The 26,626-nt window shown below is 43.8% G+C and overlaps 1 protein-coding gene across 1 annotated transcript in view; it reads right to left on the minus strand.

Moving 5' to 3' along the window:
* Window positions 1-26,610, minus strand: part of FAM83C (family with sequence similarity 83 member C) — a 32,473-nt gene extending 5,863 nt beyond the window's left edge. The window contains exons 1-3 of the mRNA XM_013195881.3: window positions 18,618-26,610; window positions 9,591-9,758; window positions 5,165-5,289 (exon numbers count right to left, since the gene is read on the minus strand). Coding sequence (XP_013051335.2) covers window positions 5,165-5,289; window positions 9,591-9,758; window positions 18,618-19,208 — 884 coding nt within the window. The 5' untranslated portion in view covers window positions 19,209-26,610. The remainder of the gene's footprint in view (window positions 1-5,164; window positions 5,290-9,590; window positions 9,759-18,617) is intronic.
* Between the last annotated feature and the right edge of the window lie 16 nt (window positions 26,611-26,626).

Consider the following 26,626-nt stretch of genomic DNA (forward strand, 5'->3'; position numbering starts at 1 on the left):
TATCACTTTACTCATTGTTAAATGTAGATATTACATAGAATGCAGTACTAGACTGTTAATTTCATGTTACATTTTCTTTCTATTATCTGAGACGATAATCTGATTTTATTGTAGTAAGCTCTTTAAGCTTGCTTCCAGTGCGTTTGTAGTAATTTCCATTCCTCTTTTTTCATCTTCTTTTTCATTACAAACAGTGCAATGCATTCAGTTAATTTGGGCATGCCATCTCAGTTATCACTTATTTCCTATTTATCCTTACAGCAGTATGCCTTGTCTCTTCCTTCTGGATTCAGTTTTTACTTATACACCTGAGAACTTCCTCCTCTTTGATTTGGTGTGCTCTGCAAAGTTTTATATAACTTATTGTCTGGCAGTGCTCACTTTATTGCTATACATTTCAGCCTGGGATTTCCTGGCTGATACAGTGGTCTTTCCTTTCCTTGTATGTTCACTTTCTGCTTCATTATAATTTCTTTCTTAAGGTAACTGTTCATTGGGTTAGATCTGGAAATCCCTCTTAGAAGCTCTTTTTCTTGCGTGGGGCATGGATACCTGAAAGTATGAGTGTTTTCTTCTGAAGAAACCCAAAGCTTTCTCCAGCTTCCCTCCCCTCCTCCCCCCAGCTTTACCTGTCCTTTGCCACTTTTGTACTTAGTTTCTGCCTTTGTGCTGAAGCCAGATGTAGAGTTTTTGTGACCATCTCTTAGCTTTCTCCCCTCATTCTTCAGTTTCATTTGTCATGTCAGCTTCAACACCAAATACTGAGTTCCTTTCAGTACAATGCAGCAAACAATGAGCTCCTTCCTCTCTGTGCCAGTGGCAGGACGTATATCTGTGCTTTGACTGCCTCCCTTTTTGAGCTGAGAAAACTTGCTCCGAGGCAACTCAAATGTACAAAAAATGCCCTTCAGGCTGGCAGTAACACACCTTTTTTCTGCTCCTAGCCTGGCAAACATTTAGTCAAGTTTTCCTATTCAAGATCCTGTTTAGCTCTAGTCCCATTTGCCCTTAGGTTCCTCTCTCATCTGCATTAGTAAATGTCTTCATACCCTTCACTCTGTTATTTTAATATACTCAGGGAAACACATTAATTCTTCTGGTGCTCAGAATAATACTAAGCAACTAGATTTTCTAAACTAAAGAAACAGATGTTGTGGAATACCTGAGCTGAAATGATGGCTAACATAGGAGGCACCTCAGACACTTACTGGGTAGAAGAAAAATCAGGAACAATTGCAAGGGCAGAAACTATACAGGAAGAATAAATAAGGGATATGTTGCTGGGACAATTGCACAACACATTAAAGAAAAATAAGTCAATGTAAATGATATATCATCAAATGAAATATATTCCTGTTGGATTAAAATTCCACTTCCAAATATGGAAACCATAATACTGGGACTTGCCTGTGAACTTTCTGAGGAGAGTGCTGATGGTAAATATAGCATGCTAAGGGGCTATGAAGGTAGAAAGCAGAGGAATAAAGAGACACTCAGTTATATCCATGTTGAATAGGGGCCATGACTAGGAGAGTTGCAGAAATGGCATTTTGCACACTATAAATGACGGCTTTGGGGAAGAAACTAACCAGAAAACCAAAAAAAAGGAGAAATAACATTACAGTTCAGAAAGTTCCTTTGGAAAGGCCAGTCGGCAAAAATAACGATGATGTACAAGTATCAAATATTCCTTCGGGAGCAAAATAATCCACAACAGTAACATTCAATTTATAAGAGAAAGTGAGGGATGCTATTAAAAAGAAATTTAAAAGAGTAACCGAAAAGGTTAAATGCTTGAGGCAGCACAAAGATTGTTTGAAGATGCTATATTAGAGGCTCAGAGCAAACATACCTAACAAAATAAAGACATTTAAAAACATCCCCAAAGTCACCATAGTTAAAAGGCACAGTAAAGGAAAATATTAAAATAAAGAGCCTTCAAAAAGTGGAAGTCAGCAATTTTCCAATTATTAACCAATGAATACCCTATAATTTAGAATTCAACATGGTAGCAGAGGAATGGAAATTAGTAAATGTGAACCTTTTAAAGAGCTCCTGGAAAATACCAACCAGCCACTCTTATTTCCATACTGAACAAACTGGTAGAAGCAAATAGAGAATAAAATGATTAGATGCATAAAGAACTTTACTCATAATGCTGAAGACTCAGCATATTTTTGTGGAAGGAAGCCATGCCTCAAAAGCCTGTTGCAGTTCTTTGAAGGAGGCAGCAAGCACACAGATGCATACAATCTGCTTGATGTAAGATGCTTGGATTTACAAAGAGATTTTGACAGAGTCATTCACCAAGGACTCTTAGCTTAAGTGATGAGTATAAAAGAAAGTCTTCCCAAAGAGTAACAGTTGATTAAAGATGGGGAAAAAATGCTAGCAATAGTTTTAATTTACCCACTGGAATCCCACAGATTTTGTGCTGGGATATGTGCAGTTCAACACATTCAGAAAAGTTCTGAAAAATAGTGGAAAAAGTCATGTCAGGGCTCATACAAAACAAAATTGTCCTGAGTGGTCAAAGGAAAACTGGATAATAAGAAACGATGAGAGTATTTTATGGTACAGGGTGAATAAGTGACAAAATGATAGACAAAATCCAGCATCAATAAATGCAAACTGTTGTAAAAATCCTGATGATCTCTGAATATTTACGAGCTCTTAGATATTAACACTTAGGAAGGAGGTCAGAGTTCCCTTGAATAGTTCAAAACAAGAGTCATGTCAGTATTTAGCACTAGTCAAAAGAGCAAATGGCAGACTAGGAACTGCCAGAATGGAGAAAAAGGAAAAGACAGAAGTCACACCACTATGCTGAAGTATATAGTGAGTGGGGATATGTTGACCACTTCATGCAGTTCTAGTTAATTCATATCACAAGAGATAGACATTATGGCTAAAGGTCTGGAAGTTCTGCATGAGAAATGACTGAACAACTGAGGATACTTCAGTTGAGAAGAGCTTGTACTAGATTGGACTAGATGATCTTTCAAGGTCCCTTCCAATCCCTAATATTCTGTGATTCTGAGAAGAGATGATTCACATGAGGGATTATAATGGAGGAGGATAAAATCATGGAAGCAGTCAAGAAAATAAATAGGGAACCGTGATTTACTGTTCCCAGGTTATGGAAATTTGGGGGCATCAAATATAACTGTACAGCAGTAGGCTTAATGTAAATAAATTGGATCACTTCACACAAATCATAAATTAAACTGCATAACCCATTGCCAGAAGGTATCGTGGAAGCCAAAGACAGAACAACCAAGGTGGGAAAAATTCTCCTATGGGAAACCAAATGCGAAGAAACACACAACATACAACCCCAGAGGTCCTGAAACCTCTGATTCTTACACACAAGGCTGCTGAACTATGTAAGAACGCTCTCACCCACTTCTCTGTATCATCCCAAGATACAGGCATATATGGATCTTTGGCTTTACTCAGTAATTATACCCTTCTTTTCAATCTAGCTTTCCCAACTGCAGGGAGAGTAATCTAAATATCTGCTATACTACGTAGAGTACCAGGCTGCAGTATACCTGACTTTCTCCTGTGGAATTTTTTCTGTTCACTGTTAAACAAATTCCATAGAGAGAAACTGGTTCTTGTAGTCCAGAACATCGCATGGTTAGTGGGACAGCAGAGAACCTATAGCAGCAGAACCTGCTGAGACAGCAGATATAAGGCCCTATTCAACTGAATAATTATCTTCCAGAACTTGAGAAATTACAGCTACAGATATCTGGAGAGAGCAAGCATATCACAGACCCTAATCCCTGCTCCAAAACAGCAGAGGGAAGAACTGACGCAGAGAACTGAATCTGTGTTTCAAGCAGTAACCTGACTCAGGGCTATTCCTGACCCTCTGATCCGAACAGTGATGGTGATCAGACAATGATGTTAAGTGAGATTACAGAAACTGCAAAATTAGGAGAGGTAGTAATAGTGAGAGAATCCTTCATCCAGTCATATACAGAGAAGGTTAGTGCTTCACTGGAATGAGCAGTGGAGAAAAACTTTTTGGAAGCAATAAATTATTACTTTCCAGAATTAACTAGTCTGAATTTTTTGACCCACAAGAAAAGGTGCTATTCAGGATGTGGTCTGGAATGATGCATGAGACTCAGTTCAAGAGGCAGCAGTGGAAGAGCCATTTTGTAATAATGCTCACAACACAATTTTAACCCTGTAGTGGGAGACAGCATCTAAATAAACGTGGCACGTGGATATTCAATGTCAGGAAAGGTAACTATTTAAACTGTCCAATGTGCAATAGCAGCAAAAAAAATCAATGAATGCTAGTCACTGTCAGCAAGGCTACAAAGCATCATTTTGACAGTCTGTAACACCTTGGTGCCCTGCCTTGGGGGCTGCGTGCAGTTGAGGTCTCTCCATCTCAAGAAGGACATAGTGATGTTTGAGAGGGTGTGGAGAAAGACTACTAAAATTACCAAGAGATTGTGCATCTGCCTTAAAAGGAGAGACTGAAAAGGCCAAGGTCTTCAATTTGGACAGGAGAAGGGGTGGGGAAGGGGCAGTGACTTCACTGAAGGTAGGACAGCAATTTTATCAATGTACAGCACTAGAACTAGGGGTACTTCATGAAATTAGTAAGAGATTGGTTTAAAACAGACAATGAGTTTCGGCACATTCATGTACAGTAGGTCCAAAACAGATACAGAAGGGAAGAAGTAGAGAAGTACTCTCTTAACATCCCTTATTGTCTGTGCTGTGGGAGGACAAGGGGGATGCACCACAGATAGCAGTTTGGGTTGCTCTCCCTAAAAAGCATCTGCTACTGCTGGGGACAAAATCTAGCCTAGGTGGAGCATCATCTGACCTGGTAGGGCATTTTTTACATTTTCAAGAAATTAAGTGATACTCGTAGACAGATGTGTCCAGGAAGCGTCAGTGTTGGCAGACAGGCAGTTAATGCTATCTGAATGTCGAACAGCAAAGTAAAGGCAAGAGGATGGAGTGGAAGGTAAACCACTAAAATGAAAACGGCTGTTTATAAGGGTGAGATGAAGAGGAACAGCAGTGCATCTTTATCGTGCAGAAAATAAAATCGGAGTTACTCAGTATTTTGGAAATGCGTGTTTTTGCAGTGTCACCAATCTTTGTATTGGTAGTCACTGTTTTTTCTCACCTGTATGTACCAGCTAGAACTTGGTCGCAATCTATCAGGATAAACTTCTCCAGAACCTGGCCTGCAAATTTCTTGCCTGCTTTGCTGTAATATGTGTCTCCACTCAGACATCTTATGCGCATGTTCTGAAACCAAAGAAAGTAGAGATGGTAAGGGGACGTGTGTTGAACAAAACTGAAATATTTCCCTATTCATCAATGACTAGACTGTCTCAAGCAGAAGCTCTGGTCCTAGAGGTAGAATGCAGCAAGGCATAACACTATTTTCTGACTTCTACATATTAAGTATTTTGGAATAATGCCTGTTTATATAAAACAAAAATTCCGGCAAATATTAAAAAAGCTGCACTTAGGTACAAATGCTGTTTCAAAAAAAAAAAAAAAAAAGAATTCTATGATCCTACAGACCTACAGATCATTTCTGAAGTATGTAAGACTATACAGTTTCTTCCAGGTTATTGCTAATATTTTTAATCAAATTAAATATGCTCTTCTGTTTTTATACAGTGACAGACTTCTTAAAGCCAAAGTACTGCTCAATATAAAAGACTTACAGAACAGTATGCCTACGTTTTAAGAATGACCTTTTACCAGTATTTTTTCAAATAGTATCACGTTTCTGCTGCTGTACTCAGGTGAAACCAACCTGATCCTCACCTCTTTTAAAGACTGCAAAGAACTTCTCTGATCCAACTTCAGCCTGTAGAACCGATTGCCCAGTTCAAAATAGGAAACAAGGCTCCTGGTGTCCAACAGGAGCCTCTTTCATAAGGTGAAATTTTTGCCCATAATAAAAGTAATTTGCACCTCAGCTGGGGCAAGCAGAAGAGGAGAACAGTCACTGGAAACAGTTACTGGGCTGGTCTATATAATGCAGTGCCAACAAAACATCTCAAGTGTAAAGAAAGATCCCCAAGACTGCACCTACAGGGGCCTGCCAGATCATCCCTTCTGCCCTTCCATGCCAGCTCATGGCCACCTCTAGTGGCCTTGGCACACCAGGAGCTGTCACAAACTGGCCCCACCTGCATTTGAACAGGTGGATTCCTTCATGGGCAGCTCATCCCTGCTTGGCATCAGTATCCCAAAAGGTGAAGACCCATGGCAGCAGAGGTAGGTATGGGTGTCACAAGCTGATGGGGCTCTTTTGCCCCTCCACAGAGGTGGGTACCTTCCTCCACCATGCTGTGGATTTCAGTCTGGCCAAACACAGCAGTTTTTAACAGCCACTGCCAGACTGAAACAAAGGACACAAATAGTTTCCATTTGCCTGCAGACGTTCTTCACAGATCACAGACCCATGTCCTTTCTCTGTTGCTCCCCAGGAGCTGCTCATGAAAATGGCTGTGCTCCCTTCTCCTCCCCCTCTTCCCTAGTAGGATGACCATGAATGGGCTCATGGGGTTGCCTCTACACAGCCAGGGACTGGCTTGCCCAGCTTCTGGCCTCACGTGTAGCTCACGGCACAGAAGTTGTGCCTCAGGGATGAGGAGCTGGAGGCAACCACCCTGCGGGAGGCCCAGCTCAGCTCTGCTCCTGCCAGCCTTCCTCTTCCATCAGAGCCCCTGGAGGCAGGAGGTTGGCTTCACAGAAACATCTTCTGGGGAGCTCAGTGCAGCAGGTCAGGAAAGGCTCGACTCACACATCATGCTGAGGAAGTCTCACCGCCCATGCAATGTCCACCATTGCCTTCAGGGCTCCTCTAGGCAGGTGTCCATCTAACCCAACACTATCTCTTGCTGTAGGCCATGGCAACTCTGGCAATCATTTATGACACTGCCCCCTAATATTGCTGAAGCCTCTGTTTTCTGCTAAGGGAAATTCTTGAGCCTCTTGTGGCTTGTCTCAGTGGGCACCCCACCTGGCCCTATTCTCTTCTCCACACATTTGTCAAGTCTTCTCTTGAGCTCATTGAAAATTTTAGCAGGGACAGAGCTGAAGTTTCACAGTCTTTGCACTTTGCACTTGGCTCTCATTCGTTACCTTCTTGCAACCCAGAACATGTTCTGATTTGTCACCCATTAGAAGGGATGAAATCTTTCCCCATGAGGACAGTTAGGCATTAGAACAAGTTAACTGGGCAGGTTGTGCTGTCTCCATGCCTGGAAATTTTCAAGACCAGACCAGATGAGGCCCTGAGCAACTCAATCTGACCTACCAGGTGACCCTGCTTTGAGCAGGAGGTTGGACTTAATGACTTCCTGAGGTTTCTTCCAACATGAATTATTCTATGATACTATGAAATGCCACCACAAATTGCTGAAATAGAGGAAGATACACTGGATGCTTGAGGAGGTGTTCACCTAATCCTGTTGCCATTCAACACAGGTATTTTTTTCTTCCAATGCTGAGGTTCTAGTAATAGTAATTCTCAATGGGAAGAGCCTACTCTCCTCCTGTGGAAGTTAAAACCACTCCAAGTAAGGGTTATCCTGTAGATTTATTTCCATAGCATATCTTTACTCCTTCTCTCCTTTCCAAGGCTGGGTGAGTTTCTGATACCTGGCTCATTTTTTCCATCCTCTTCTTCCTCATGACAATCCAGGCCCTGAATTGCCCAGGCACGATGAGAATCCTGCAGTCTTGCAGGAAAGCCAGAACAATGTGTCTCACTCAGCTTAGTAGTTTTAGGTTTAATAGAAGGTCATTTGAAAAAAAAAATATCCAAAAATCTTCTGCTGTGACCACTGGCAATTCTTGATGAACTACTGCAGGATTTGTTGATGCTCAGCAGTAAGATTTGACACAATTAAGCTCACAGAATGTTCTAAGAAGTAAGAAGCTACAGGAGAAATTGTCCCATAATCCTCATTAAACTCCCTATCGTCACCAGTTTTTTACAAATGGAGATTTACCATCATATCCGGTCTCAACTCAGAACCAGGAATAAAATATGTACATTCATTCCATTTAGATGTGAATATCAATCATGTATGTTAATGTACTGCTTAAGATGCAGAAGCCTAAGAGGGACTTGACATAGAAACCTGCAGATGAGTCACTGAATGGGTGAGGCAAGTGTTAATTAGCCATTAAAGCACAAGACGTGACATCAGGTCTAACAAAGAGACGTAGACATCTCCGTGGTTGTAAACCAATGTTAATATTAAAAACAATGGCCATACTTTTGGATAAGAAGCAAACAAAATAAATTTTGGAGAGGTGGAGTCACCCCACTAGGTGACTTCAGTGATGCTGTTGAAATGTTTATGAAACCAAACATGCTCCAGCATGAAGCAGTTTTCTCTAACACTTGCCATCTCAACAGGCAGGATGAAATGGGGTTGGCTTGTGATTAGCAAGAAAGGACAGTGCATCACCAACATGAGGAGGAAAGGATGCATGTCTAAGTTAATCTTTGTGTAGACAGGTTAAACATTATAAGAAATTAAGACATTTGCAACTGTATCTATTTTGAATGCTGTAAAACGTTATTTTTGCATTTTCCCTAGATGAGGGGAAAATCTATGAAATGGATGGCTGGAGGTCTATCAGCCCCATCATTCTAGGGAAGGCACCCAATGCAGAGCATAGCCCCTAGGTGTTGGCCTTGCAGAACTAACAAATGATATCAAAAATCATCCTCCATTGGTAGGTGTTAACCAGAAAAGTTATATGGGGGACAGCATGCCACTGGGGTAAATTTCTGAATCTGGGAGTTCCTAAGAGAGCTTGTCACACTGCCACATTAATTTTTAGTGTTTGCCTGCTCGGGGTACTTCACAGCATTGAAGATGGACACCACAATGAGTGGGGAATCAGGCTCTTCACAAATCCCTCATGAACTCAGGTGCCAAACTGAATCACAAGCATAAAAGTAAATCCTGATATGACATTTCTAACATCTGGTTTTATACTGAGTCAGTGCCATAGGGCTAGGAGCAAATGGTATATTCTGCATCAAGACATCCCAAGGGACGTGCTATTTTCCTTCCCCATGCAGCCGAAGTGCAACATACTACAGCAGCTCTGGCCAGAACCTAAAGCTGAGCTGAGGGGTCTGAACTGAGAGAAATTTAAATCTTGCAACTCAGTGTCCTGGGGAAGGAACTAAGAGGGCATAAGGGGAGGAGGTGATAGAGGTCCATGTGAGCAGAATTTTTCTGGTCTACCTGTCTCATCCTACATGCACCAGTGCAGCAAAGCTTCCAGTAATGCGTTGCATCTTACTGGCCTTGACTTCACACCTCTTGTGTGTAAATCTGAAATGAGGACCACAAGTCATCAAGACATGGGACTAGAAGGGCTTTTCCACTCTAACCCCTGTGTTTCCGTAAATATCTCAATTTACCAGACTGCAGTCCGTTAGCCTGGGGTAGTGGGAAAACAGGTCCTAGAGACCAGTCAGAGAGAACAGAACAAAGAGTTCATGTTTTTATCAATTCCGAGACTCAGTTGTTACATTCAGAGTGTGATTAAAAACTTACTGGGAAGCTGTCCTGAGTAAGAGCCATTTTATTGCACATTTCCACAAAATGTTTCAAGTACTCTTCATCCAGGATCAGGTAAACGGGGACATGCCGTCTGCTTGAGGCCTCCAGCAGGTCACACAGTATTTCCATGTCTGTAAACAGATCCATCACAATTGCTATCACCTAGCCAGGAGAAGGGGGGGGGGGGGGGGGGGGGGGGGGGGGAGTAAGAGAGGAGGAGGAAAAAAAAAAAAAAAAGAAGACAAGTGTTGAAACTTCATGCCCAAGTGAATTGTACTTCAAACCATGAATTAAGTACTCAAACTTCCAGACTTACAGAGTATCAATGGCCACATGAGTGGAGATAGCTTCTGGACCTTTGTATTTAATAGTCCTTACCCCACCATGGCAGATAAAATCACTCTTAATGACTATGAAGACATTCCCTGTCCTGCTACCTCCTGCCTCATCCATATGTCATTCACAGAAAGAAATAGCTGAAAGGGTAATGTATGTGCACAAACTATCAATGTCATTGGTGCAACAATTATGTGTTGCCTTAAGCAAATGCGTCAGAAACATAGCATACAAACAGGAAGAACTAAGACTGACCAAAATCATGATTCAGTTCAAAGAGTGATTCCATAGATGACTAGCATATTAATCTCAAGAAGTATCATTTCTTCATGAAGTACACGCTGACAGGTAAGGGAGAAGGTATGTTGCTCAAGTATGTATATGTCCTTGTTTCAAGATCACATCCTATGGGCAACTAGACAGAATCATAGAATAATGTGTAGGAAGAATCCTTCCCCTTCCCTGCTGGTGGCAGTCCTACTAACACAGCCCAGGATGTAGTCAGCTTTCTTTGGCACAAGGCACATTGGTGACCTCTTCCCAGGACCCCAGGGCTTTCTTCCAGAAAGCTGCTTTCTAGGCTGTTGTCCCCAGTGCGTCCTGCTGTATGTAGTTATTCCCTCTTACATGCAGGACTGGGCATTTGTCTTTCTTTTCTGTGGTTTCCATCAGCCAAATTCTCTAGACTGCTAACATCCCTCTGAACAGAAACCCCACCTTCCAGCACATTAACTGCTCTTAATTTGGTATTGCTTGCAAGCCTCCTCAGGTTGCACTCTATCCCATCATTCAGATCGTTAATAAAGAGGTTAAGCAGCACTGGCTCCAGTATTGACCCCCCCCCCGGGCCATTAGCTAGGCTTTGGACCACCTGAGTGCAGTGATAAAGCCATTTTTTTTCACCTATCTTGTGGTCCAACTATCGAAACTGTGTCTCACCAGTTTGGCTATAAGTAGACTATGGGACACCACGTTAAAGCCTTTGCTAAAGTTAAGGTACTCAGTGTCCACTGCTCCTCCCTCATCTACACGGCCTATCATTGAGTCACAGAAGGGAATCAGGTTGGACAGGCACACTATGGCTTTCATATTCATATTTTATTCTTCATTTACCTGGATTTACCTTCCAGGAGGACTTGCTCCACACTTTTTTCCTAGGGAGTAGGGTGAGGCTAACAGACCTGTAAATCCCTGGACTTTCCTTCTTGCACTTTTTGAAGATGGATGTGATGTTTGCCCTTTTCCAGTCATGAAAAACTACCCCCAAATGCAATGACATTTCAAAGATGTTCAGAGAGTGGCCTTAATTATGACATCAACAGGCTGAAAGAATCTGTCTCATAAATAATGTGGAAAAGAACATACACATCATTATACCAGGGATTGCCCTCACTGGGTCAGAAAGATCAAGTGGATAGTCTTTTTACAGGCAATTGGCAGTTGCCCAGATCTCAGGCTTTTGTGACAAAGATAAATCATTAACTGTCCAGTCATTTTTTGGCAAAGAAACATAGCAGGGCAGATATTGTCTATGAAGCCCTTGGAATGCACTACTGATGTGTTTTCATAGAAAATGAAAAATTTCTATTTCAACACATAGAAAACTGACCAATTGGAGAGCTCTTCTGAATTTGACCTGCCTATAAGCAGATAGTTATTTTAAAGCGTGTTAGTAAGAGTGACCATAAAGAGACAGTTGAGAATACTAAGGGTAGAAAGAAGGTATAACACTAAAATTAAACAAAAAAAAAAAACAAAACAGATTTTTAAAAAAGATTTGTAAGGGAGGGGGTTTTAAAATGGAAAAAAAAAAAAAAAGAAAAAAAAAGAGAGAGAATAAAGAATACAATGACAACCCATCCCATGGATGAATGCATTCTTGAAAAAAATAGAAGGAAACCACAGAAAATAGAAGGTACGTCTTTACAAGAACCTAGTACAAGTGAGTTGTCCCAGAACTAGAAAATTCATATTACAGTATGACCTGCAACAAGGACAATGGATCAAGGGAAATCAACCATAAGTAGACTAAAATGTAACTGGAGAAGCTGTTCCACTCTTCCTCAGAGTGACATTGCCTGCAGACAACATCAAGAAGGCTATTATTTGGATCAGGAAGGGACTGCTGGGATCCATCCATTGGCCATCACTATAGGGTGACATCTTGGAGATAAAAGGAACCATCAGGATAGCACTTGCTGAGCTGAATGATTAGCGCCAGGCCTGATGCACTTCACCCAAGAGTGCTTGCAGAGCTATCTCATGACCTAGACCAGTAACAGTTAACACTGAGAATTCAGGGAAGTTGACATCACACTGAAGAAAGTAAAGTAGTGAAACATATACAGACAGGCCAGCTTCATTTCAAAAGCTGAAAAAATACTGGAATTAGTGATCAATAACTTTAGTTTTGGTCCTTACCATACCTTAGCATTAAATAAAATAACTGTTGCTTGTAAGTTGCATGCTTAAGTAGAATTTTGAGTTTCTCCACCTACTAGAGAATCACAGAATGGCTGAGGTTGGAAGGGACCTCTGAAGATCATCTATTCCAACCACCCTGCCAGTCAGGATCACCCAGAGCACATTGCGCAGGATGGCATCCAGGCGGGGTTTGAGTATCTCCAGAGAAGGAGACTCCACAACCTCTCTGGGCAACCTGTCCCAGTGCTCTCTCACCCTCCCAGTAAAGAAGTGCCTCTTCACATTGAGCCGGAACCTCCTGTGCTTTGCTTTGTGCCTGTTGCCTCTTGTCCTGTCACTGGGCACAACTGAAAAGAGACCGGCTCCATCCTCTCGACACCCTCCCCTCAGATACTTACATGCATTAGTGAGGTGTCCCCTCAGTCTTCTCTTTTCCAGACTAGATAGGCCCAGTTTTCTCAGCCTGTCCTTGCACAACAGGTGCTCCAGTCCTCTGATCATAAGGATGCCCGAATATAGACACCCCAAAAGCTCTGAGTTTTTGAGAGACTCTCCAATGGCCTTCTTTTCCCTGCTACTCAATGTTTGTGCCCTGCACTACACTTAGCACACAAAATCCACAACATAGCATGTTCCTGATGCTAATCATGCACCCTGGGAGAGTGGGAAGCTTGTTTCCAAACACTTCTTCTGCCTCTGTTAGAGCATGGCCATGAATACTATTCTCTATAGCCCAAACCACCCTATGGAGCAGACCATGTAGGCTGAGCTTCCCTCTGCTGCTTCTGCTCAGCTGCTCCTCTTTATTTAAAGAGTTAAACGCAGAGGACAGCAGTGAGGCTGACTTTCATGTGTGCAGTGGTTCAAACTTTAAAATAGGAGCAGGCTGAATCACTTTCACAGGTTAGACACAGAAAAGAGTTGAGGAGCTCTATTGCTACCCTTGGATGTGAGGACATGCCCATGTCTCTGCTTCATAGACTCATAGAATGGTCAAGGTTGGAAGGAACCTCTGAAGATTGTCTAGTCCAACCCCCTACCCAAGCAGGGTCAAGTAAAGATGGTTGTCCAGGACCGTATCCAGTTGGGTTTTGAATTTTGAGTTTCTTGTACTGTGAAGCCCAGAACAGGCAAACTGTCCCAGATTGCCTGCTGCCCAGTAGCTCTCCTGTGTGTTTTCATGAACAAACGGCCTCTTTCCAAGCCCACACTCATGGTCCAGGTGCTGATAGGAAGCAGCTGCCATAGACAGAACAGGGTCTCACTGGCCTCCCCATGCCCTCATGCCCAGTATTTAGTTTGTCAGGCTGGTTCCTCTCAGCCCTGCTGTGTCCTTACAAGCCATTGGAGAGACCGTCTGCACCAGGACTGCAGCAGAGGTGGGCAGCAATGCCAAAAGGTTGCTATCTGACTTCTTGGGGATTTAGCCCTTTTGTGGATGGACAAGGTTTCTGGCTCTATCTGAGTTGTCCCCAAAGACCATCTTGGTGACATACCTCACAATGACGTTGGTCCTCTCTGTATTGCGGGAGACCTCAGGCCCAGCCCACCACAGAACAATTTGGGGGAGCACCTTCCTGGAGGGTGTGATCCCAGGCATCCACGAGGGACACGAGACAGCTGTCAGAAAGTGACAAGTGCTTTCAACAAGCTCCTCAACACGCACTAAAAACCATTCCTACTGCCCAGGCCAAAATCATGTCTCCTCCACCCTCTCGCCCTGGCAGTTATGGGCTTCAGAGCCTGACTCCGAAAGGTACTTTTCATGGCCTTTGTTGCTATTGTCTTCTTAGAAGCCTTATGATGCTCTGGCAATCTATTCTCCCTTCCTGAAATCCCATCATCCAGCAGAGTCAGTCCTGGGAGCACCCTGAAGTTAGCAAGAAGCATTTTCAACTTTCCAAATCAAAACTACTGCTGGGTTGTCAGCATTAGGTACTGCTGAGACCTACACAAAAGAGCAGGACTTCACCCTGTCTTTCCACAGTAGCCTTCAGCCAAAGACCAAGGGTTACAAGACCAGGCAATTTAGCCAAATGACTTTGATAGGCCACTCATTCTTTAATGAGGAAGAACCAGGAAAAAAAAATCTATAGCCCAAACCTTGTGTAGAGCCCCAGGCAAGTCCCTCTCAGCCACACTTGCATCTTGATAGCCCGGCTCATCTCAGGCATAGTTCCTGGGGCAGGCTTCTCTCTGGAGACAATCTAAACATGCCTTGAAAAGTCAATATGATGGAGTCAAGAGAGACTGATGCTCCTTTGGCTCCAGACCCTCCAAGCTCAGAGGCACCACATGCACCTGAAGGGCACAGAAGGCCACACCAGTTTGCATTTCTCTACCAGTGCTCACAGGCTTTGGCAGAGCTTGGGGTTGTTGCCTGCCCCAAACCAGCACAGCCAGTCTGTAGTACTCATTGTAAGAGGGATATAGCTGAGCAGGTGCTATTACAGCTTTGTATGGCAGCATGGGGACACCGTGGCACCCAGTGCTCTGGGCTGGGGCGCAGCCAGCTGCCAAGCAGATCTGCATCTCCTGGCAGCGTTGTGGCAGGGCTCTGGTGTAGTTGTGGGAGCAGGCACCCCAGGCAGTGGGACATCAGCTTGTGCAAGCTGGGTGGAGCCCCATGTGATAGTCAGACTCATGTTTTCTGACGTGGGGCTTCACTTGGCATCAGGAGGTAGAATGGGCGCTGGCCCTGTTCATGGCCTCCTCCCACGCAGTCCCTTCACTGGAGGGATTTGGGTAGAGTTGTTCCTGGTGGTGCTGGTGTGCCCCCACAGCCAATGTCAGGGGAGAAATCTGGCATCCCCTCACGCACTGTGCATTGCACTGGGGAGAGAGGGGAGGTTGTGTCCTACTACAGCCTCATGCAGTGGAGGAGAAGGTACCTGTGGAGGGGCTGCTTGTAGCAAGTGTGGGTGCCACAGGACAACTGTAAGGGCCACTCAGATTGACGTATCCTCCTGATAAACAAAACAGGCAGCTTTAATAATAACATCAGCTAAAACCCAAAGACAATATGTCTTGGGGGGTGAAGACACTGGAAGTCTTCCCCTTGAAACATCCCAAGAACGTATTGTCACAAAAGTGAGGTCTAAACCCTCAAAGATAATTTCCAGCAGCTCTCTGCAGCAGTGGAAGTTAGGTACCTAAATACCATCTCCAGTTCACACTCCTGACAACTCATATCTCAAGTTTAAAAGCATTTAAGCCACTCTGGGCTTACAGTGGACCCTGCATGTCCAGGGCCCAGCCCCTTGGCCTCAGTGGTTGGAGCTACGAAGCTGGGGCTGGCTCAGAACCTCCCTGTTCCTCATCAAAACACCGCAAAGACACAGCTGTACTACAAGCTCTAGAAAATTCACACCGTGCCATTGTAGGGTTAAAGCAAGATGTTTCTGGATCTGCTTCTGGAAACTCACAATTCAACAATTACTGCAGTCATCACTTCGGGAATTACAGCACTTAACAGCACCCCACTGGGGTTGCCATCTGTCTGGTTTCTAACCAGCACAGCTGGTTTTACTGGTATTTGCCAATAGCAGTGTGGTTTTGGTTATTACTATAGTGTTGCCATTTGCAGCAATACATTGCTTCTCTGGGGGACCATCAAGGACCCTTCTACCATCACTTGCAAATGCAAACACACAGCCAGTGTCAGAGCTGTACAAGAGGGGCAATAGAAGTATGGACCCTACCCCTATAGTTGGATAGCTTGGAGCTCATCCAACTAAAGTATAATTATAATAGTATTATCAAGTGAAGGCTAAGGTGTGGCTGCACTGCATCTTCTTATGTCTGCAAAGGGAAAAGCTCAAATCTGAAAATACATCTTCAAAGACAGCTGGTTAAATACAGTAAAGTAGAAAAACAAACCACACCAGGAAAAGGTACCAATAAAACAAATGCCCATTTTGATAATTTGTCAGTACAAATATGCAGTTGCAAAATATCTCAGCTGATGTTGTTCACTATGACTGTACAGGAGAAAACAGCAAATAACATTTCAACACATGCTTTCCGGTCTACAGGACCCATGAAAAGCATTCAGAGATCTCAGCATCTTTCCTACATCTCACCGGCACTGTTCCCCTCTTTCATGCTATCTGTAAGCACATAGGAGAACAAACACTCTGAAGGAGGAATATGAGGAGAATTTAAGTCTAGTGGAGAAAATATTTGCTAACTACTGCAAAATAGGAAGCTGTTCCCTGTGCAGTTGCTACTGGCACTTCAGGCAAAAGACGTTTCTTACCTTTGGTTGCTCTTTTGATATTAAAAAACATACAAGTAACATCATTTTGGATGGTTTGAAGAGCAAAATGACTGGTTTGAAGAGCAAAATGACTCAGTAACTACTTAAAGATGTGTAACTGGGGTTGTGGATGAGCTGGAACTGCTGTCAATCACAGAGTTAATCATGGGAAGCACTGGCCAGAGCTGCTAACACAGAAGCCAGTAAAACACCATTAGGGAACCGATAAGATGATTGAAAACTCATTATCACATTTCACACAAAAGTCAAAAACACTATGTGAAAATCCCCAGTTTGAAAATAAAGGGCTGAATATCATCAGTGCTTTTTCAAGCCAAGCAAAAATAAAAAGCTCAAAAAGTACTTAGAGCACAATAAAGCACCTGATATCCAAGCAGCCTCTCTGCAGCAACAAGGAAGTTCCTCTGAACCGAAAAAGCAGCAGGATATTTTTCACGTGGTTTAAAGGATCAAAATATCATCAGAGATCCGGGACATGCTAAGAAACAAGGGGACATTTCTCGGTAGTCATTTACTTTGTGCATTCTGCCATGACTGTCTTAATCCCCACTGCTGAAAAAGTGTGACAGGATTTATCAGATCATTCAAAATGTTATAAGCTGGCTGTCTGCAAGGACAAACAAAGCTTTTTGTTCGTTACTTCCTGGAAAAAACTTCCCATATTTGCCTACAAGGCCCAATAGAAATTCAGGTATTAAGCAACAGCTGCTTACAACTGAGCTTACAACTGAGCCAAAATGGCCTACTATTGGATAAAAATTGAAGATGTTCATTTTCCTCATGTCATGCCTGAATTTCAATTATATGTGGTTGTTCAACAATGTTACAAAGCTACACAGCAATTTGAGCTGCTGCATGGCCCCAGTTTCATCTGCTGAGGACAACATAACTATGTTTGCTCAGTTCTATGGATGGTGGTATAAGACAACACTTTCCTTCAGTCTGCCTGGAAATAACTCGTGTTGACAAAGCTAAAGTCCAGGCCTACCAATTCTTTAGTTCCTACTTTATGTACTAGGCAGTGATGGATTTAAGGAGTGACTATCAAGAGCGATAAGAGAAACTACCTACGAGCTGACCGATTAAAACTGAACTTTGCACTGAAAGTTAACTCAATATCCCTTCACTATTAGAGCGAAATTGCATGAAAAAAAAAAATGATGTGGAAAAATTGAAAAGAACCACGAAGAGGACAAAGCTAATAAAAGCTGAAAATGTGTCTGAGTTGCTGGTTTAGTACACAGTATAATGGCAAAGTAAAAAGAAGCAACAAGTGAGAAGCATACGTCAGCATATCCACGCCAGGATTATGCTTCATACACCAGTATGGTAGTTGTCCCGTCATGATTACATCCACGGGCTGGCAATCACCACTCAGCAGGAGCTGTGTGATGGGGCAAAGCGGGCTGATCTTACTCATTCTCAGAGAGACACAGACATCAAGTCTAGAAGACATGACGATGTATTCTAAACTATTTCAAACCACAGGCAGGGATTTTCAGTCCCACAAGTTTACTCAGGTCCTATGTTCTCCCACAGCAACTCACCAGTGCCATCGTCTTGCTCTGCCTGACATGACATCCAAGGGTCAAGGCCAGCCCTGGCCATGCGGACTCCCTGGTGCAGGGCAGAAGGGCCAGCGGGTGCACGACTGCTGCTTGAGGACAGCTAAGCTTTAACACTGTACGCCCTGCCACTTGCTCCAGGCTTTGGTGCCGCGCTCTGCATACCCACAAATACAGACGTAGAATGCCTTAAAGCATATTGCCTGGATGACACGAAATCTGAGGTGGAAAGAAATTACAGGAAAGGAAAGGAGTAGAACAGTTACAGATGTGCTAGAGAAAGAGCAACCACATCATGCCAGACATCTAGACAGCAGCACCAGCTTGGAGCATGTGCTGTACAGCTGTAGGACCAGCCACCAGGACTTGGGGGCTGGAGCAGAAGACCCCACTGGGGGGACACAGCTCTATACATACCGTCCGTGCCCGGCTGATCAGAGACCGGAACAAATCCTTAATGCTGTTAGCTTTGTTTCTTTGGAAAATCACAGTGGCTTGAGTCTGGCCAGACACTGTGAGGAGTGGGATTCCTGGCCACCCCAGCTCCAGCTCAGGAGGGTGCACATCAGACATGAGTGGGAAGTAGGTGCCAGACGTTAGTTCGGAGCAGAGGGAGGACCTGTCTCCAGTATCTGCATCACCAGGGTCACCCTCTTTGTCTTTCATTGCATTGAGTTCTGGATAGCTTAGGTTTCTCTGGTGGCTCATATATTCCATGTCCAGGGTGGAAAGAAAAGGCAGCTCCCGTTCCTCCGCGATGGCACTCAGGTAGCCGCGTTCCCCCTGCTCAAGAAAGGCGTCAACGGCAAGCCTGGCTGTTTCACTGTGCTGGAGCACCAGGGGGGTGGGCTCCCTCCACCACGGCTTTTTCAGCTGCTCCAGGCGGTTCCTTAGTGGCCCAGACACCCCTTGCTCCAGGCGGTTCCTTAGTGGCCCAGACACCCCTTGCTGGCTCCCATAGTTACGGTGGAACTGGGGTCTCACCTCTACTGCCAGGTAGTTGAACATGACCAGAGCTATTGATGCTAAGAAGAGCCTCTCCAGCCGTGTTAGTCCTCTGGCTGATTCCAGGTATTTTCTGTCCCTTTCCTGCACTCCTGAGTTCCTCCCAACAGGTTCCTTCAGGACTCAGCATGAGCTCCACTCCTCTGGTTGGAAGTTAATCACGAGGTACAGCCTCCCACCCTAGGGGAGGAGCAGGCTCTCAGCTCCCTCTCGCAGCTCCGCCAGCTGCACACCTGATAACTGGGACTTAGAGTATCCCTTTTGCAAGGGGAGGAAGATCATCTCTTCAAGCTGCTCCTTCCCTTTTCCTGTAACTGATTCATGCACTGCCCTCCCTTTCTCTCCTGACAGGTCCCCACCCTTGGCCAAGCATGCTCTAACCTGTTTTGTCTCTCATTGTGCTCTCAGTGGAAATGCAGATGTTGAAACTTGTTCCTGCTTGAATTTTGTTCCAAATCAAACATGCTTCTCAGTGGCAGTTATAATGAAATACGTATATCCCAAGTGGGTAATGAGACTTGGCCAAGAAACTAATTCATCCTTGAAACATAGCTCCTGTTTAGCACTTCCTGGGAGCCTGGGCTCTGCTACACTGGCACCCAGCAGGGAATCCAAACCACCATCTTTTTGTTATCACAAGGCCATGGTATTTGTCTGAAACACAGCAGGAATCTTAGCACAGTTCACGTCATTAGATACCACAAGAGCAATAGCTCATATGGTCTTTTAGCATCTCCCTGTAAATTCCTCAACGAAGGGACAGTGCAAACCAAGTCTGAGTCTGGTGCAGTGTGAACAAAGATATTGTCCACATGCCGTGTAGTTGGGGAGTAGTCAATTCCAGTTTTCCCAGAAGTACCATTAAGTTATTTTTGGAAAAAAACAATACAAACATTAATATGGGATTTAAAACACTGTGTTAGAAACGCACCCAGACCACAAGAAAAATCGTCCACAGGAGGAGCACAGAAGTCCCCAGACTACAAGCCAGACCTCCCCCACCCCACTCATCCCACTTACCCTGGAGCTACTGAACTCCACAGAGGCTAACCAGAGAATGATATTAAAGCACAGCATGAAGAACTGGCTGCATAGCTGATCTAATCAGCTTGCCTTTTATCTACAAGTCACAAAAACCCTGCAGATTAAATTTATCCAGGCTAAATTAAGTCATCAAAACGCTAAATGTCCACTCTCAAATAATCAGCAGGCTATAGTCAATGGAGATAGACAGCCGTGCCTAAGTGTGAACCAGCACATTAAGACACTGGGTTCTAAGTCATCTGGGATGAATCACGTCCCAAAGGACTATCACTCCCTATCGACTGCAGCTAGAGTGGGATGACTAGTTTGGATGAGCTGTCTGGTCCTTACACTGCTGAAATCAGAACAAACTCCTACTGGGACTGCGCAAACTGCAACAACAGAAGCAAAGACACATTTGATTAGAAAATTTGAGTTGCCTGTCAGAGCTGTGCTGCAATGTAGCCAGCAGCAAGCAGGTGCAGAGTTTGCTGCTGCGGATAATAGATCTAGGACAAAATTGTAACAAAGCTGCTGGAAGGAAGTTTTATAGGTGTGAATAAGTGTTAGAGCAGCTTAAAGAATGACATTAACTTAAAATGGTGAGGTGAACAGTCAAATTAAATGTAAGGAAATTTAGGGGGAAAAGGAAGGAAGTAAAGAAGGAAGGAAGGAAGGAAGGAAAACATTTGATGGTTCTTTTTCTCAAGGTGCTCTGTCAGGGTGATAACGTTGCCCTAGTGATAACATAAAAAAGGGCAAAATCACCCTTCTTTTTGCCTTTCTAAAGAGCTAAAAAGAGCATAAACTTTTAAAAGAATCACAGAATGGCTGAGGTTGGAAGGGACCTCTGAAGATCATTTAGTCCAATCCCCCTGCCGAGCAGGATCACCCAGAGCACATTGTGCAGGATGGCATCCACATGGGTTTTGAATATCTCCAGAGAAGGAGGCTCCACAACAGGGAGGGTTGCTCCCTCTCTGGGCAACCTGTCCCAGTGCTCTCTCACCCTCCCAGTAAAGAAGTGCCCCCTCATATTCAGCTGGAACCTCCTGTGCTTTGGTTTGTGCCCCTTGCCTCTCGTCCTGTCACTGTGCACAACTGAAAATAGGCTGACTCCATGCTCACAACACCCTCCCCTCTGATATTTATATACATTAAAAGGTCATCAGATGTGTGTTTTCTGCTAGATAAGCAACTGCTTCTGGTTCTGGAAAGGGATTTCCACTGTCTCCAGCTAGTGTTTGGTTGTGACATGCTCTCCCTCCAGTAATTTCTCATGGACCTCAGCACATGAAAGTACCTATGATGTAAACCTCTCCATCCAAGCTTGTCAGCTTGGGCTTCTTCAGCGCTGGTCAGTGGAAAGAGGCAGAGCTTTCCTGGGAGTCAGCTCACTCTGCAACAGACATCTGAAGCAGGTAAGATGAAATGTACCATGAAGGTGCTTCTCTCTCTCTGATGAAGAGGAGAGCTCAGGTTGTCAAAGTAAGTGACAGAGGTTTACCATGCAGACATCTAAAATTAGATGAGATATATCCTGTTCCTGTCTGGGAAACAGATGTCTATAATTGGTACTCCTCAGACTGATCAGCCAACACAGGATGTGGGAATCACATCAGATAATTTCTGCCAGCTAAAAGGATCTTATCTGGAAGTGTTGTCTACACACTTTCTGCAATCAGAGAGAAAGGGGAAAACTCCCCTCTGGCTAAACATGCATACAGAATCCCACTTCCAAGTTAATGTCTCTAGACAGCTGTACCTTGGCTGATACCTGGGCTCAGTCAGGATCCGAGCATTAGGCAATACCTCATGCTCTACTACAGATGTTCTTGGAGCTCGCCAAACTTAAACACCTTGCCAGGACTTTCCACAAAATGTACCTTCTGCTTCCTCTTCAAGCGCAAGTGGAAGGGAGCCTGCCTCCTCGCTCCCTAATAGCACAGGTCTTGGAGACCATGCACCCAGGAACATATGAAGTCCAACATCCTTCTTTCACCTCTATTTCAGCACTGAAATTCACATCCTCCACCACAAAACATCATGGTGTTCAAACACACTTATCTATAGGCATTTCTGGAAATTTATAAAACCCAGAAATGTTCCACTGAGGAGGATTCAGTGGCCAGATACAGTACAGCTAGATGGGAAAAGTCTGAGTTTTGGTCACTGCTGCTCTGTGCTGAACACGGCAAAAAACATGTTCAGATGTCTCTTCCTTCTGTCCTTCCAAAGGAAATACATAGAAATGGAATTGGGCACTGTAATGTCAGTGGGTCTAGTTATCAGCAGGAAGAGGATATGAAGGGAAGGATGTGAGACAATGACCAAATCCACACAGGATGCCCCACTTTGACAGGATGTGGAGCAGCCCAGGATACAGGCAGGTGGGATGAGGTATGAATATGAGCCCAGCTCACTCCTTTTGTCAGTGACGTAACCATTAATGAAAGCTTTGCATTTGCAAGATTCCTTCCTTCCTAAATATGCATGGAGGTGGCTCTTACCTCCTTGAAGAGCTGCAGCAGCATGCCAACACCAACAGGATCCAGCCTCAGCAACATGTTGCAGGGTCCTCTTACATGAAACACCTGCACAGGAACAGGGCTGTAGGTATTTCTATTGTTTACACCAGTCCGTCCCAGGTCCCTCAAGCAGGTCTGTCGCCACATCCCCTAAACATCCCGGGTGCAGCCACTGAAATGCACTAGAAAAACATGGGATCATGCCCATGTGAGCTCCTGCTCTGCATTCCCAGTGGAAAGATGAGGCCCAAACTTCTCTTCTGCCCCACAAATGAGCAGAGCAAGCTGCTGAGCAGGTTTAATGACTGTAAGCAAAACAAGTACTCCCTCAACATGTTCAGCAACTTCAAGAACGTATGTAGGATGTGCAGGACGGTTAAAAACACCTGAAGAAGGGAAGCAGGAAAGAAAATCTCACCAGAGGAGTCTGGGAACGATTGTCATGCCACTGGCCCAACACAGCACAGAAGGCCCACCAGCACCAGTGGGCAAAACTCCTTTACAGGCACAGAACAGAGGTGGTGACTTCACAAGCACAGCACAATTTTCTAAAGCAGTAGAGCCTAGCACTCTCATGTTGTGTCAGGGTATCTCCTATGTCCTTGCCAATTTTCTCAGGCTCCTTTGCAAGCTTCTGACCTCTCCTCAGCCTCTCGGACCTTCATGAAAAGACAGACAGTGCTGAAGCCAGGCTGTGCAGATGCAATATGCCCAAAGGTGGAGATATTGCTCCCCAAGGCATGCCACAGTGCTGGTACTGTCATCCCAACTGCTAGAAGAGTTGTTAACTCTGTCCTTAGATCACCAAAGGCCCAGTCAAGCCTGACACAGCACTGTTCAGCAGCTGAGAAATAAAGACAGAAGTTTTGATCGAAGTTCGTTGTAGGAGAGACTATAAGAGAGATGAAACAAAGAGCGGCAAATGTGAAGAGGCAGATGGGGAGGTCAAAAGTCTATACATTTGTGGCACAACTGTATTAAGAAGAAGAGTTAGAAACACACTCGGTAATTTCTAGGTATTATTATAAACATTTACCACTCCCAACATTGTTATTTTCACCTTCCTGGAAGAAGCCACACACAGTTCAGTTTCAGAGCTCAAGATGGGTGATGAATTGCTCAGCATACCTGTGCAGTGGATCAGTAAACTTCTCCACTCACAGCAGTACTTCAGCACATCTCTGGGATGCACAGAACCTGTTACACGCTCAGGATTAAACTTGTCCCAGAGAATGCTACAAGTAAACTGCACCAGGTCTATGCTGATAAGAATTTCTGAATGAAGACCCCCTTTGTAAGGCTTTGGAGATAGGAAAGTATCAAAGAATATGGGTGTGGGTCACCAGGGTAAGTCTGTACTGGCATGGCTCCCGCTGCTTCTCAAAGTGGTGTCATGCAGAGGCTTATACCTCAGGGACCACACTTACAGAACCAGTCACCATCCTCTCCCAGCTGATGGTTTTCCTCCCATGGCTATTCTTCATCTACTCTACATTCACCCAATATAAAACTCTAGTGGAAAAATTTGCTCTTTGTCTCCACTTTCTGCTTACCTTATTTGCCAAACCAAAGGCATATAAATGAGACAGGTCAGTGGTTAAGTCCCACTGCTATGTCAGGAGCCACAGTTCTGCCCTGAGGGTTTGGTGTGGCAGGAACATGACTAAAAACTACGCTTTGTGGAAGGTGAGGACAGGTCTCAGAAATCTGGGAAGTGGTAACTACATTTCAGCAGGGCTGAGACACCTGGACATCATCAAGGATGTTTGTGCTCTTAGTGCTTTAGCTGTATGGAGAAGCAAGAGAAAACTATTAGATATGAATACAAAAAAAGGGGTGTGAACGCAGAAACAGAGGTAATGATATGAGCTGCAGAAAAATATGTAACCACCAAAAATACAAATTAGGCATTCAAGGGTATCAGATGATTGCTCTGCACCCCAAAATGTCTCCAAATATCACTCTGGAGTAAGAGACTTCCAAAGTTTGACCCTGCAGGCAAAACCATGAACTTACATTACTATTGGTGCACAGGAGCAGAGAGGGAAAAGAGGACACCAAGGGTTGGCCTTTGTTTTCTGCTCGCAGAAACAAGGAAGCCACAATAACCTAGCTGAAATAATGAGTGCTTCTGAGAGTTTGTGTCTCAGGATATTTAGCCACAGTTGGGAGAGCAATTCCTTTGGAATAACCAGCAACATCCAAATTCCGTATATGATTCAGGATATCACAGGTGGGATGATAAAATGCTCAACATAGCTCCTTTCAGAGGAAGCAGATTTCCACATATATAAACTTTAAGTTCAATAAGTGCCCCCATGCTGAAGCAAAAAAGAATGGTCCATAAGCAAAATACCATTGATTATTCCCTTTGCAAAACCCTGAAAACTGGAAAAGATGGCCTTTGCAATATTTGTTTAAAAGAACTGTGTTTTGCTGCACTTGGAGCAGTTGTGTACACAGGAATCACTTAACTGCTACCCACTGCTGCTGTAATGCTTGCAAGGTGCAGATTTTGCTACTGGAAATGTACACTCTCTCAAGGACTCTCAAGTCTGGTTGTAAAGATGTCATAAGATGTAGGCAACGGCATATTTCTAGCCTACTGGCATGCATCAAGAGTAAGAGGAGTCATTTTACATCCAAATGCTGTCTCCAGGTAATTAATGTCTGGGAAGCCAAGTCCTGTGTAGTCTTCCATGTATTTTTCCTCTCTAACAGAGATCACTCATTTCATACAGTTTCTATCTTCTAGGTCTGTAACAATCTTCTAATGTCTTAATGTGCCCCACGTGGTTCTGTCCAAAACACACCGTGACTGCTGGCTCAGCTCTGTAACAGAGGGGTGGTTGAAGGTATTTTCTGAAGCAAGCAAAGAACTATTATCATAGGTCTTTCTATTCTCATATTAATAAGCACAAAAACAGATGCCAACAACCACAGTCTGGCACCATATTTCTGAAGCCTCCTGCCCATAAACTTCGGAAAGCTTTAGTTTTGACCATTTGGCTGTTCCATATCCATGCTCCTAACGGCACTGCCATCCACAGACTAGCAGTCCCATGAACGCTACTGACTTGCTGGCTCCGCAGCATCACTGCCACAGACACCGCACGATCTCTGACCTGCATGCAGCACCATGTCCTTTGGGTTGGGTGGTGTACACCCAGTCCTGTGTTCCCATGGCATGAATAACATGAGTCCAGATTTAAATTACATAGCAGGAAAGGGGTTAAAGTTTAAATGACTGTTTTGTATATGAATTAATGTATGTAGCTTTGAGCCAAAATATCTACCATTAATTTTTCCACCTATTTCAGGAGCAGTAAGATACACAAAGTAAAGTTTATTTTGGTACTTGGTATACTTCACTCCCATTAAAAATAAATTAATCAGCAAATTCCTACACAGCTCAGCCTTCTTTTATGTAAATACAACCCAGCTGTAATGAATTACAAGGTGTTATTATCTCACATACACTGTATAATACTTCACACATAAGAGGTTTCTCTGCTTAGCTCAGCTTTCAACAAAAGCATCTTAAATAAACTGCAAGCAAGTTGTTTGGTCTGTAATGTTTTCACAGAGAAGGGATACACCTCACACATAGAGGGTTTCTTTACATGACTCATTTTATAACAAGTTAAACTGAGGAAGTTCGGCTTGGAAAAAAAATAACAAAATGCCTTTTTTGTATAGAGAAGGTTCCTTAAGTGAAGGCTAAAAAAATGCAGGCCAGTGTTTGGGAGCCTATATTCTGCATCCCACTGCTCTTCACACAGAGGAGGGATGTCAAATATTCAACAAAACATACAATATGAAGAAAACAAAGTCATAAAGAACAGTCACAGCCAGGCACAGTCACACTTT

Source organism: Anser cygnoides, chromosome 16 (genome assembly GCF_040182565.1).
Source record: "Anser cygnoides isolate HZ-2024a breed goose chromosome 16, Taihu_goose_T2T_genome, whole genome shotgun sequence".
Lineage (NCBI taxonomy): Eukaryota > Metazoa > Chordata > Aves > Anseriformes > Anatidae > Anser > Anser cygnoides.